General features: G+C 40.6%; 1 protein-coding gene across 2 annotated transcripts in view; it reads right to left on the reverse strand.

Moving 5' to 3' along the window:
* Positions 1–13,188, reverse strand: part of riox1 (ribosomal oxygenase 1) — a 59,539-nt gene that overhangs the window by 30,809 nt on the left and 15,542 nt on the right. For both annotated transcript variants that reach the window (XM_060831316.1, XM_060831317.1), the window contains exons 3-5: positions 10,481–10,620; positions 8,909–9,008; positions 6,076–6,189 (exon numbers count right to left, since the gene is read on the reverse strand). In XM_060831316.1, the coding sequence (XP_060687299.1) occupies positions 6,076–6,189; positions 8,909–9,008; positions 10,481–10,620 (354 nt within the window). The remainder of the gene's footprint in view (positions 1–6,075; positions 6,190–8,908; positions 9,009–10,480; positions 10,621–13,188) is intronic.

Consider the following 13,188-nt stretch of genomic DNA (forward strand, 5'->3'; position numbering starts at 1 on the left):
GTTCAGAAGTTTGGATTTTGGCCATAAGACACTTACCTCCTGACTTCCTAAAGTCTGACCACCATCTACAAGGCACAACTCAGGGGTATGATGGCATACTCCCCATGTAACTGGATGAGCGCAGCTTCAACAACACTCAAAAAGCTTAACATCATCCGATGTAAGAAGCAAGTAGACCAAGGAAAACAAATGGATGTTTTCTACCTGGACTTCAAGCAGGCCTTTGACAAGGTGCTGCAAAGGAAGCTGCAGAGTAAGATAAGGGCTCATGATATTAGACATTAGATGCTAACATGAATAGAAAATTGGCTGTCTGTCAGAATGCACAGAGTGGGAATAAAAGGGTCTTTCACTCTCTCTGTCCCTCACATACAGACACACACACACAAGTCTATTGGGAGAATTAATCAATTTTTTTTCAAAATGCACACAATCTATAGGCAGTCAGTCCATGTTACATTGTATAAATTGCTACTTTGGAAATAGAATTGGTCTGACTCAAGGTTGTGATACAGGCAGACTCTAACCCTACACCTTTCATACACTCTCTGAGATGTCATTTTTTTTATTATTAAACATTAAGTTATTTTAGGAATGTGTCTTGAAAGTAGTTCTGGGATTTACATATTAATGAATTGAAACCTGCAACCCATCCCATGTGATTAAAGACTTAACAGCAATCGAGGTATGTTCAATACATCACATCAGTTGTATGAAACTATGATCTTTTGCTATAAATTCTGTGTCCTATGATCCTGCCCCACTAGCTACCTGACGAAGGAACAGCAATCCGAAAGCTTGTATTTCCAAATGAACCTGTTGGACTATAACGGTGTTGTGTTATTTTTAACTTTCTCAGGATGGCGGCTGGTGACAAGTGGTGTTCCACAAGGGTCAGTGTCAGGACCACAACATTTCACATTAATGATCTAAATGAAGGAAGTGAGGGCTTTCTGGCTACATTTGCAGGTGACATCAAGATAGGTAGATGGACAGGTAGTATTGAGGAGGTGGGGAGACTGCAGAAGGATCTGGGCAGGTTAGGAGAATGGGCAAAGAAGTGGCAGATGGAGTACAATGTGGGAAAGTGTGAGGTCATGCATTTTGGTAAGAATAGAAGAATGGACCAATTTCCACATGCAGACAAAATTCAGAAGTCTTAAGTGCAAACAGACTTGCAAGTTCTAGTCCATGATTCTCTCAAAGTAAACTTGCAGGTTGAGTGATTGGTTAGGAAAGTAAATGCAATGTTGGCATTTATTTCAAGAGGACCTGAATGTAAAAGCTGGGATGTAATTTTCAGGCTTTATATGACTATGGTCAGATCACATTTGGAGTATTGTGCACAGTTTTGGGCCCCATATACCAGGAAAGATGTACTGGCCCTGGAGCAGTTCAGAGGAGGCCCATGAGAATGGTCCCAGGAATGAAAAACTTAAAAGATGAAGGAATGTTTGAGGATTCAGGGACTATACTTAATGGAGTTTAGGGAGAAGAGGGTGTATCTAATTAAAACTTACAGAATACTGAATAGCCTGGACAGAGTGGATAGTGGAATGATGTTTCCGTTGCTAGGGCAGACTAGAACCCGAGAGCACAACCTTAGAGTAAAGTGAAGACACTTTGTAATAGAGATGAGGAGAAACCTCTTCAGCCAGATAGTGGTGAATCTATGGAATTAACTGCCACAGAATATTGTGGAGGCCAGGTCATTGAGTATTTTTAAACCTTAGATAGATAGGTTCTTGATTTTCAATGGGATCAAGGGTTACGGGGAGAAAGTGGGAGAATAGGGTTCAGAAACTTATCAGCCATGGTTGAATGGTATAGCAAACCCAATGGGCTGAATGGCCTAATTTCTGCCTCTAATGTCTTATAGGACAAAAAAAAAGTGTGCCTGATGGGCATCACACCCACAAACATTAATCATCTGGACTTGGAAAGTATTGCCGTTCCTTTGATGTTACTGGCTCAAAATCCCGCAACATCCTCCCTCACGGCACTGTGGGTCAACCTGCAATACATGAACTGCAGTGGCTCAAGAAAGCAGCTCATCATCACCTTCACAACGGCAAACTAGAGTTGGGCAATAAATGCTGACTCAGCAAGCAAAGCTCACACCCTGTGAATGAACTTTTCAAAAACTGAGATTTTATCTTGGGTTGAACTTTTATAAAATAAATTGGCTAAGTGTCAATTTAAGTTCTCACAGTCCCTACGTAACTGGATTCTCCATTTCCTGACTAACAGACCGCAATCAGTAAAGAGATGCAACTTTACCTCCTGCACAAGAGTCCTCAAGTGCCCCACAGGGGTGCATACGCAGCCCCCTACACTTCTTATACAGACATGACCGTATGGCCAAATTCCTCACCAACTCCATTTACAGGTTTATTGATGACACTACCGTTATTTGTTGAATCTCAAACAATGATGAGACGGAGCACAGCAAGTACTTAGCAGTATGGTGGAAAGGCAATAATCCCTCCATCAACATCAGCAAAACAAAGGAGCTGATCACTGACCTCTGGAAGTGGAGTGGCGTTTGTGCACCTGTCTGCATCAATGGTACTGAGGTGAAGATGATCAAGAGCATCAAGTTTTTTGGAGTGACAATCACTAACAATCTACCCTAGGATACTACGGTCAAGAAAGCACAGCAAAGCCTCTACTTCCTCAAGAGGCTAAGGAAATTTGGCATGTCCATAAAGACTCTTACACATCTTTACAGATGCACCACAGAAATCATCCTACCTCTATGCATCAGCGTGGGACGGCAATCGCTCTTCTTAAAAGAGAAAAACTACAGAGTTGTGAACACAGCCCAGTCCATCGTACAAATCAGTCTCCCATCAATACTTCCCACTGCCTCGGGTAAGCAACCAACAAAATCAAAGACCCCTCCCACCCTGGTTACGCTCTTTTCCACCTTCTTCTATCATGTAGAAGATAAAAGTTGGCATACACGTACAAACAGCTTCTTCCCCGCTGTTATCAGACTTTTGGATGGACCTCTTTAATGTTAATGTTGATTTCTCTCCCTGCACCTTCTGGGCAGCTGCAACATTGCATCCTGTACTTTATAGTATGACCTGCCTGTAAAGCATGTAAGACAACACTTTTCACTGTACCTCGGTACACATGATAACAACAAATCAAATCAAATCCAATTTTAGGGAATTTCTTGCTGGGTTTTCTCAGAGAGCTCTGGCGAATTCTCTTACAATTCTCTGGTGATTTGCCTCATTATGTGCACATCATGCCTCTATGGCATCCTGCTTGTGCTACTGTGCACTCACCAATGGCAGAAGTACTTGCCACTACCAGGTCCTCTCAGGATTCCTGGTGCTGCACTCTATAAAATGCATCGGGTGAAGCACGGTCAACCAGGATCTGCCCTACACAGCTTCTTGGAAGATAGTCAATTACAAATACAAGTCACAGTTGTCAAATCTACATTCAATGAATGATCACTGCTTGCAGCTCCCGTGAATTGGAACTGGGTGTTAATTAAAATCAATCTAGCTTGATGTGCTTGATGCTGCACTGCTCTATCATACTGAAGGTGATGTTCCTCATACTCAATGTCCTCATCTTCCTCCTCAATATACCACTGTCACTCACCCAGCTTTTTCATGGTTTGTGAGACACACTCTCTGAAATGTATTGCAAGGATTCCCCACACTGATCCAAGCATTGGAAGCCATGTTCCCTCTAAGCTGTGCAGCCACTGAGGTTCTACACATGTCAACTGGCATGCTGACAAATTGGTTTCCACTCACAGTGTGTTTGCTGTGTAAGCTACTGACACATGCATAAATATCACATTCATATAGCACAGCGCTACATGGTGCAACACGCTACCTTGACTGATTACTGCTAACGACTACGACAAAATGCCTGGCTTTGTGTCTGCACTAAGTGGCAAAGCAAGACAGAAGCACCGTGAGCCTATAAGCTCTGAATGAGGTGGCAAAGTGCAAAAAGGCAAGACAAGGCATGACAGAGATGAAGTGAACATCCTAGCAGATACAAGGTGAATTAGTGCTAATAAAGCAAGCAAGAAGCCCCGAGGCTGATCAATGAGATGGTGCCTGTGCACAAAGTGGCCTGACAGCAGCATTTCGAAGAAAGTTGTTTGTGCACTTCAAAAAGCAGTATCAACATGGGGGACTGCATTCTAGCTGAGTTGCAGATGTTTAGATTAGATTACTTACAGTGTGGAAACAGGCCCTTCGGCCCAACAAGTCCACACCGACCCGCCGAAGCGCAACCCACCCATACCCCTACATTTACCCCTTACCTAACACTACGGGCAATTTTTTAGCATGGCCAATTCACCTGACCCGCACATCTTTGTGACTGTGGGAGGAAACCGGAGCACCCGGAGGAAACCCACGCAGACACGGGGAGAACGTGCAAACTCCACACAGTCAGTCGCCTGAGTCGGGAATTGAACCCGGGTCTCAGGCGCTGTGAGGCAGCAGTGCTAACCACTGTGCCACCGTGCCGCCCACTAATCTTGTAACTTTCTTGTATCACAAGAAAGTTACAAGATTAGTGCATATGTGATGCCAATCTCTGTGGACAAGATACCCAGACTGTTGCTACCTATGGAGCAGTCCAGGAGACTGCTATCTTAAGATGGAGGCCTGGAATACCAAGTGATGGATGGAGCCGCCAGATACCCACAAGGACTTGCACGTCAAGAATGACAGAATGGGAAACAATTTTGGATTTCCCTACCCTGGGAAAAAGACCTTGACTCTTCACTCCATCCATGTTCCTTATGATTTTATAAACCTCTGCAACATCACCCTCAGCCTCCAAATAACTAGGGAAAATAGCTCCAGCCTATTCAGCCTATTCAAACCCTGCAAAAGCCTTGTATATCTTTTCTGAACCCTATCAAGTTTCTCAACATCAAAAGAACTGCAGGTGCTGGAAATCAGAAACAAAAACTTATAAATATCAACCTTTTCTTAGCTACCGTAAGTTCAGAAAAGTCACTGTACCCAAAACGTTGACTCTACTTTCTCTCTAAGATGATGCCAGACTTGCTGAGCTTTTCCAGCAATTTCTGTTCTTGTATAAATGAAGCAATATTAGTTAGTTATGACATTTAAATGGATGCAAATAATTTGCTCGCTGCTCACTAGGAAGATTCTTGTCTCACCATTCAAAAATGGTTGCAGAATTGGAATTTTTTTTCTCAAACTCAAGAATTTTATTTATCCAACCTTGCCACATTTTCCCAACTGATTCACCGTTGGTCCTGTCCTCTGGGGTGATAAAATTCAACCCTCAGTTTCGCAACATTGAAAGCTGAATGTACCGCTGAGATTAGTGATTGGGAAGTGCACAATATAGCAGAATACTGAAGATTCAGATATTTACTAATCAACCTGTTCGAGATATTATAACACACCTCTAGAGCAGATGGGACTTTAATCCGGGCCTACTGGTTCAGAAGTAGGGACATGACATTGCAATACAAGGAGCTCAAATACTGATGATTCAGATATTTTCTCAACAACCTGTTCAGAGATGTTATTACAACAGGTGAGACTTTAACTTGACTGGACTAGAGGGAGGGACACTACCACTGTATTACAAGAGCCCTTACATTGAAAATTATCAATATTTACCTAATGCATACCTAAGTACACCATGTCAGCAACATACCAACGGGCCCACTATTTGGCCACAAAGCTAACAGAGTGTTGAACACACACTGTGACACAAGCCTCTTCCTGGAAGCGTGTATAAGAACATCTTTAATTGTAGCCAACAATGGTCACCTTTTTAGATCCAGCTGAGTTGAGAACTGAACATTTTGCAGAATTGAAGGATATAATACCTAACTGATCCCAAACCTTTTCATGGAGTAATTTTCAATGAAAAGCTTCACACTGGTGCTCTTTAATTTGGTAGCACTACCACATTTCTCTTGCTCAACCTCTCTCACACTTAAAACAAAGAACAGCTGACAAATACATTTAAACTCATGGTTTGAAATTATCTCTTCTTTCAGCCTTGTTAGCTCATCTCCAAGAACACAAACATTTCCCTTACCTTGTAGAAGTCCCATACCACTACAGGTAATGCCCTGCCAGTAGGAGTATGTGTTTCTTTCTCCCCATCGAAGTAACTTGTTACATCCAGGTTTACTCCAAAATTAACATGGTCCTTTAAAGTAATAAACCAATAATAAAAGTGTTTGAAATCGAAGTAGAGCTACACACTTTCATGTCATATAGCTATTCAAGTCCATGCAGAAGTAGGTTCATTAAAATCAGTACAATTCTAAAGCTAATAACATAGGTATCTATATGAATACAAACAAACCTCTGCACATGACTGCCTGTAAAACATAATATTATACAGGATTTAAGGATAAGAGAGAGACTGTAATAGCAGCTTTGTCATTATAAGTCTGTAATCAGTACTTAGGGCTGTCAGAATTGTTAGAATTTAATGAGAAGCTTAATTGGTGCAAAACACATCTGGAGGGAATAGCAGGTTTGTGTCCTTGCCTCTTCCATTATCATAGAAGCATAGAATGACACATAGAATGATCCATCTTGACTACGCTGTTACAAAATCCAATTAATCCCAATCCCCTGTATTTTTCACAAGGTGCTGCAATTCTTTTCTTCTCCCGTGGTTATCAAATGTCCTTTTGAAACTTATTACTAAATCTGCTTCTACCAACATTTCTCACAATGCATTACAGATCAATATAATTCAACAGTGTAAGACTTTTTATCGCACCTCTTTTAAATTTTCTTTAATTACTGACCCATCAGTCACTGGAAATAGTTTCACCGTACTTATTCTACCAAAACACCTCTATCAAATCTCCTTTTAATTTGCAGCTTACTGTAAAATGGATTCCTGCAATGCCCGCTCACTCTCTGTACATCCTAAAATGGCAACCTTAGTTAATAAAGTCAGATCATTTCATTTTTCTGCTGCTTATTATTCAAGCTTGAACTAAAAACATCGATACTCACAATGTAGTACTGTATAAATAATTCCCATAGTTAATGTAGTTTTTTTGGGGTAAAAATATGGCTATTCAAAAGATAGCCACAAGAGTTAAAAAGTTGCTAGAGAAATTAAAAAGAGTGGTATAAATAATACCACTACTTTTGTTCTTGTCTTTGGTTGAGATTAGGAAATAACAATATGCAGTCTAACTGGCAGTGGTGAAACATAGGCATTTTGTGAAAATGTTCTATTCAAATCAGGCTTTTCTTATTATGGAAGTGAATGTGAAGTGATCCGGTAAATTGAAAATCTGTGCTTGAATAGGATCGTGTTTTGATCAGGTAAGTCCCAGGAGAACACTACAGCTGCATTAAGAAACATTCCACATTGAGTAGGAATGCAAAGGCTATTTGGTCACTGTAAAGTATTGATCTCACACTATGCCTCCACCATATCATTATGCAGATAGCACAGACCAATTAGAATCAAAGAAAACATCCCAGTTTCTTTCCAGACTTACAAGTATCCACCCTCCCTCAGGAAAGGCCAATGAATGCCAGTGCAATTAAATTATTAATACAGTTATCCAAACTGCAAGTGAGAACCTATTCTCAGTGTTGGAAGGATGGAGAACCAGAAGACACCACAGTCGCTGGTGAAATAATTCATGGCAACTGGAGAAAAAAATCTTTTTATGCAGTGAGTGGTCAACATCTGGAATGAAATGTCTGAGAGTGTGATGAGACATATCCAATTATGGCTTTCAAAGAGAACTGTATCATTGTCTGAAGAGGAGAAATTTGCAGTGCTAACTGAAAATTTTGGGATCATTGCTGATAAACTGATCTTGCAGCGAACTGGAACAGACATGTTAGAAGGTCAGGCAGCATCCAAGGAGCAGGAGAATCGACGTTTCGGGCATAAGCCCTTCTTCAAACTTGAACTAAAAACATCGATACTCACAATGTAGTACTGGATAAATAATTCCCATAGTTAATGTAGTTTTTTTGGGGGGGTAAAAATATGGCTATTCAAAAGATAGCCACAAGAGTTAAAACATTGCTAGAGAAATTAAAAAGAGTTGGATGAATAATACCACTACTTTTGTCCCGAAACGTGGATTCTCCTGCTCCTTGGATGCTGCCTGACCTGCTGCACTTTTCCAGCAACACATTTTCAGCTCTGATCTCCAGCATCTGCAGTCCTTACTTTCTCCTAACAGACATGACAGGCCAATCTATGATTCTGATGTTAAATAATCTTACAATTTTTGAATGGCAAGATGAAAAACAAATACAGATTAGATTTTGCACTTGCTGCCATCACATAAAATCCAGTAAATTATCTTCCCAACAACCATCCACCTGCCCTTGGCCCATCTGAAATTTTGTTTTGAGGGGTTAAGAGATGGAGCAGAAGGTTGTCAGGTGGCCTGACCACGCTTGTGCCTGTGGGGCCGTTAAGTAGTCAACTAGTGGGCACTTACACATCTTTATGGGTCCCCAAGGCCATCGCACTCAGCCTAAAGTAATACTCCATGTAGCCTTTCCATCAGGTTATCTCAACCCGGCCCCCTGACTTGACTCTCAGTCTATAGTCTCTGGTATTGCAGAATGCTCCTAATCCATGCAGTGGCTCCCATTGTACCTGCTGAAACTATAGAGCCAACGATTTATTCGAGTGGCTAAGGCGAGATTTCCTCTGGAGGGAAGGGCATAAAGTTAATGCTACTTTAAGCAAACAGGGCCATGTGTGAGCACCTCCTTCTCCCTGACTGGGGAGAAAGAGACAGACAGAGACAAACAGAAAGACGAGACAGACAGAGAGAAAAGAGCAATCCAACTGCACATACCAGTTGTTCTGAAAGGATTACGTTGCTCACAACTTGTGAAATAAAAGTACTTTGTGAGCTTACCTCTCTGAGAATCCGGTCAAAATCTTCTGAGGAGAATAATCCTTTGTAGTAGTTGCTATTGTGGCGCCTAATCAAAGCTGGCGTCTTTTCCCAAATGTCGCTGAAATGAAGAAATCCAACAAAAGTTAAGCCTCAACTTTACAAGTATATATAAAGAAAATTCAGAACGTGCTTCAGGAATTAAGAATATTAGCTATTCATCTTACCAACACAAACAAATCAAACTAAAGGGCCTTTCCATATAAACGCTGTCCTATTTAAATTATTTAAGTAGTGTCCACAGATGGCTGATCTCTTTCCCCCCCCCCCACACATTATAATATTCTTTCTTTTAAAGCTCTCAGAAACAAATGTGATTCACAGACCAACAGGAGGATTTACAAGTGTCCAGCTTGATTTGCAACTTTACTTTTCTACTTATGACCTTACCTGATATCAAAGAATTGTCCATGGTCGACTGCATTGCCAGGTCTAAATAGCCTGCCTGCAGTCCAAAAGAAATGGTGGATCTAACAGCAAGGAGTGACAGCAACAGTCTTTACTCAAGGTAATAACTTAAGAGGAGAAGAAAGCAAATTAATCAAGTGGAGTTTCTATTGTTAGATTCCTATGTGGTAATTACCTTGCATATGTTTGTAAAGAGAAACTTAGATCATGGATAACCGAAACACAGAGAGAGAGAGAGAGAGAGAGATTGTGGGTTACTGCAAATTGGAAGTAGGCACTTTTATGTTGCCTTGTGGGTTGACCTTTGAATTTTACAATATTTTTGAATAATTTCACTTCACTCTTGAATCCGTTCTGCACGTCACCACAAAGTTAAATTCCACTATCATCATCCGGAGGGTTCAGCCACAAAGCCTGCTTGCCACAGGTATGAGAAGACATGGAAGAAATCACACAAAGGCTAAAAACATTTACTGCCAGTCTGTGCATCATCATCACCATCTCCCATTTCAGTCTAACTTGGTGAATCTGACCATTTTGCAGAGTGCTGCACCTGGAAAGAATCAAGCTTCAAGGTTCACAGCCTTTGCATCCATGGTGGCAGCTCAAGAATGCTGTCATATAGACTTTGCTGGATTTAACAGATGGAGTTTTTGAAGCAATTAGTGAGAAATAAAGATGGTCTAATCATGAATCAGAACACAATTCAACTGTGGACCCATAGTGTGTATCCTTAAAGTGTATTCAAAAAGTAGCATTACCAGATCACTCACTAAACACAAGTGATCCAATCCAGGAAGACTGATAGAATGGAAAACTTAGAATAGACCTTAAGAGGCTTTTATTTCTCCACATAGGAAATGCAATTACTCTGCCTCTACGACAATTACAATCTTTATCTAAATACAAAAAAGTACAGACTTAATATACAGTGTGAGGAGAAACTGCCATGCAGCAAAAACCTCTGACAATTACAACTTCAAATATGCACTGATTTGCAAATGATTTATGACAGTTAATTTATTTCACTTCCATCCAGTTAAAAGAGATTATTTTAGGCACCATTATATTAAAAGATAGTGTATCATAAGCAGTTATACTTTTGACTGGTCTGCACATATTTACCTGAAAAACTTTTTTGGAGCAACAGGTGCTATTAACCATTCAAAGAGTTTAGCAGATCTTTCCTTACTGTTCTGTATGTGACGTAGATCCCGAAGAAGTATTGATAACGATGGTCCTGTCCAAGGTCTTGCATCTTTGCTCTAAGAGTTGGAAACCACATTTTCAATATCTAGTTAATGGTATATTTTCACCCTAGAAAAACTACATGTTTTAACATATTCCACCTGTTGAAAGCCACACATTTCGTGGGCTATTTCTCTTCCATCACAAGCCTTTTGTTTTAAGAAATGAAGATGTCATTTTGTTGCTCATTATGACAAGGAATGCTGATGCTGAAGATTAGATTAGATTCCCTACCGCCTGGAAACAGGCCATTTGGCCCAACAAGTCCACACCAACCTTCTGCAGAGTAACCCACCCAGACCCATTCCCCTACCCTTTATTTACCCCTGACATATGCACCTGACAATATGGGCAATTTAGCATGGCCAATTCACCTGTACATTTTTGGATTGTAGGAGGAAACCAGAGCACCCGGAGGAAACCCACGCGCAGACATGGGGGAATGTGCAAACTCCACACAGACAGTCGCCCGAGGTGAGAATCAAACCTGGGTCCCTGGTGCTGTGAGGCAGCAGTGCTACCACTTTGCTGAAAAATTAAATACATAAGGGAGCAAAGTGTTCACACCTTTGCCCATCAACACCTAACTGTAATTTAGGAAAGCACTCATAACTGTTAAAATGACTTATGAAGCAAATGCAAATATTTCACATTCTTAAGATCACCTCAACAGATTTACTGTCAAACAACCGTCTACCAATGCATAACTATCAGAAAATAATGCTAAACTGCTCAATGGTTATATCAGGTGGACATTTGACATGCTCACCAGGATAAATGTTGAACACAGAGGGTAGAGTGTAGGCTCCAGAGATAATGCTCCATCCTACTCCTACCTACACTAACATTAAAATATCATTTTACAAATGCATAATTAGTTTGTACTTATGCATTACAGCTCCATAAATACTTTTCTGCGAGTCAGGCCAACCGCATTTTGTGTCCAATTTGGTATGAGCCAATGATTCATATTTGACGTAGCTGTGATTCATTTGCTTATTTGTTTATTTTAAAAATGACGGCCAATCAAAGCAGAAAAACTGTTCAAGCAAGATCTAGATCAGGCTTGGAGTTAAGGCAGTCACATTGATTTCTAACTGCTCTACACAATGGCTCGTCACCCAGCTTGAAAGCCCCGGAGTAACAATGTTTCCTCCACCTTCTCTCATATTGTTACATCTGGAGTCCAAAAGAAATCTACTCTGGACTCCATCTCATTATTCTTTTACTTGCTGCCCTTCAACATTATCAAATACACTCAGATTCTACACTAAAGCTGACAATATGCTGTTCTACTTCACCACTGCCTTTCTCAAACTTGCCAATGCCTCAATTTGTCATCTTGTCTGTCCAACATCTTGTTTCACATGAGCAGAAATTAATTTTCCAATTAAACATTTTGAAAACTGAAGCCTGTGTCTTCAACTCCACACTGTTATCACCAATTCTGTCCTACTCCAGCTGTCAGCATCTGAGGCTAAACAACTAGATTGTGCGTAACCTATCTGACCCCAAGCTGAACTTCCACCCCTGTACTCATCATCAAGAATAGTGATTTTCAACTGTGGCAATATTCCTCATCTGCACCCCAGCTTAATTCCATCTGCTGTGGAAACTTCCACTGATGTTTCTGTTACCTCCATACTCAATTATTCTCATTCTCTTCTAAGCAGGGTACCTGAAAGATGTTCACTCAAAGATAATGATGAATGTGCCAGTATAAAACATCACCTTCCAAGAAAATGCAGTGAAATTGGAAACTGAGCAGCTATTCAACTTACATTTCAACACCAAATATCACAAACAAGCAACTTTGCAAACTGTTTTACGAGATGGAGAAGAAAATAGATTCTGAGAAAGAGGAGAGAACAGAGTGCAGGAAAACAGACTAAGTATACGATCGAGAACTTTTTAAAAAAATGAGACATTTTAGATGGAGGAAACAATACAGTTGGGCAAATTAATTCAGAGGGTAAGGGCATAACAGCTGTTAGCTTCAATACTACTAATGGAAATAATAGGAAATAGCAGCCATATCCAGGAATATATCGTTAGCATATCTCATTGATTTAGGGTGGAACAAGACGTTGGAGATATCTGAAATACAAGATTATATTGAAATCAACTGTGGCATTGGATATAAAGGACTTTCACAGGGCCACAGGTATGAGTATGGGGTATGGTTTACGTTGACTAATATCATGTTTGAAGGTAGACACCAACATTAAGGCAATATTATCAACATGAGGTGGAGTGTCTCTAAAGGCAATTGTGTAAGAGACAGGAGCAGAGGCAGTTTCTTCTACTGGGAATTAAAGTTAGTTTTTTTCGATCACAGAATTGCTGCTGTCACAGTCAAATGCAAACAAGAACTTGGATGTGGATTGCAGATTCTAGATTAGAGTGGTGCTGGAAAAGCACAGCAGTTCAGGCTGCTCCTCGGATGCTGCCTGAACTGCTGTGCTTTTCCAGCACCACTCTAATCTAGGATTTGGTTTCCAGCATCTGCAGTCCTTGTTTTTACCCTGTGGATTGCAGAGGAATATGACAGGACATGATGTTCATTGGTATCAGAGCCAATGGAG

Source organism: Hemiscyllium ocellatum, chromosome 10 (assembly GCF_020745735.1).
Source record: "Hemiscyllium ocellatum isolate sHemOce1 chromosome 10, sHemOce1.pat.X.cur, whole genome shotgun sequence".
In the NCBI taxonomy this organism is placed as follows: Eukaryota; Metazoa; Chordata; class Chondrichthyes; order Orectolobiformes; family Hemiscylliidae; genus Hemiscyllium; species Hemiscyllium ocellatum.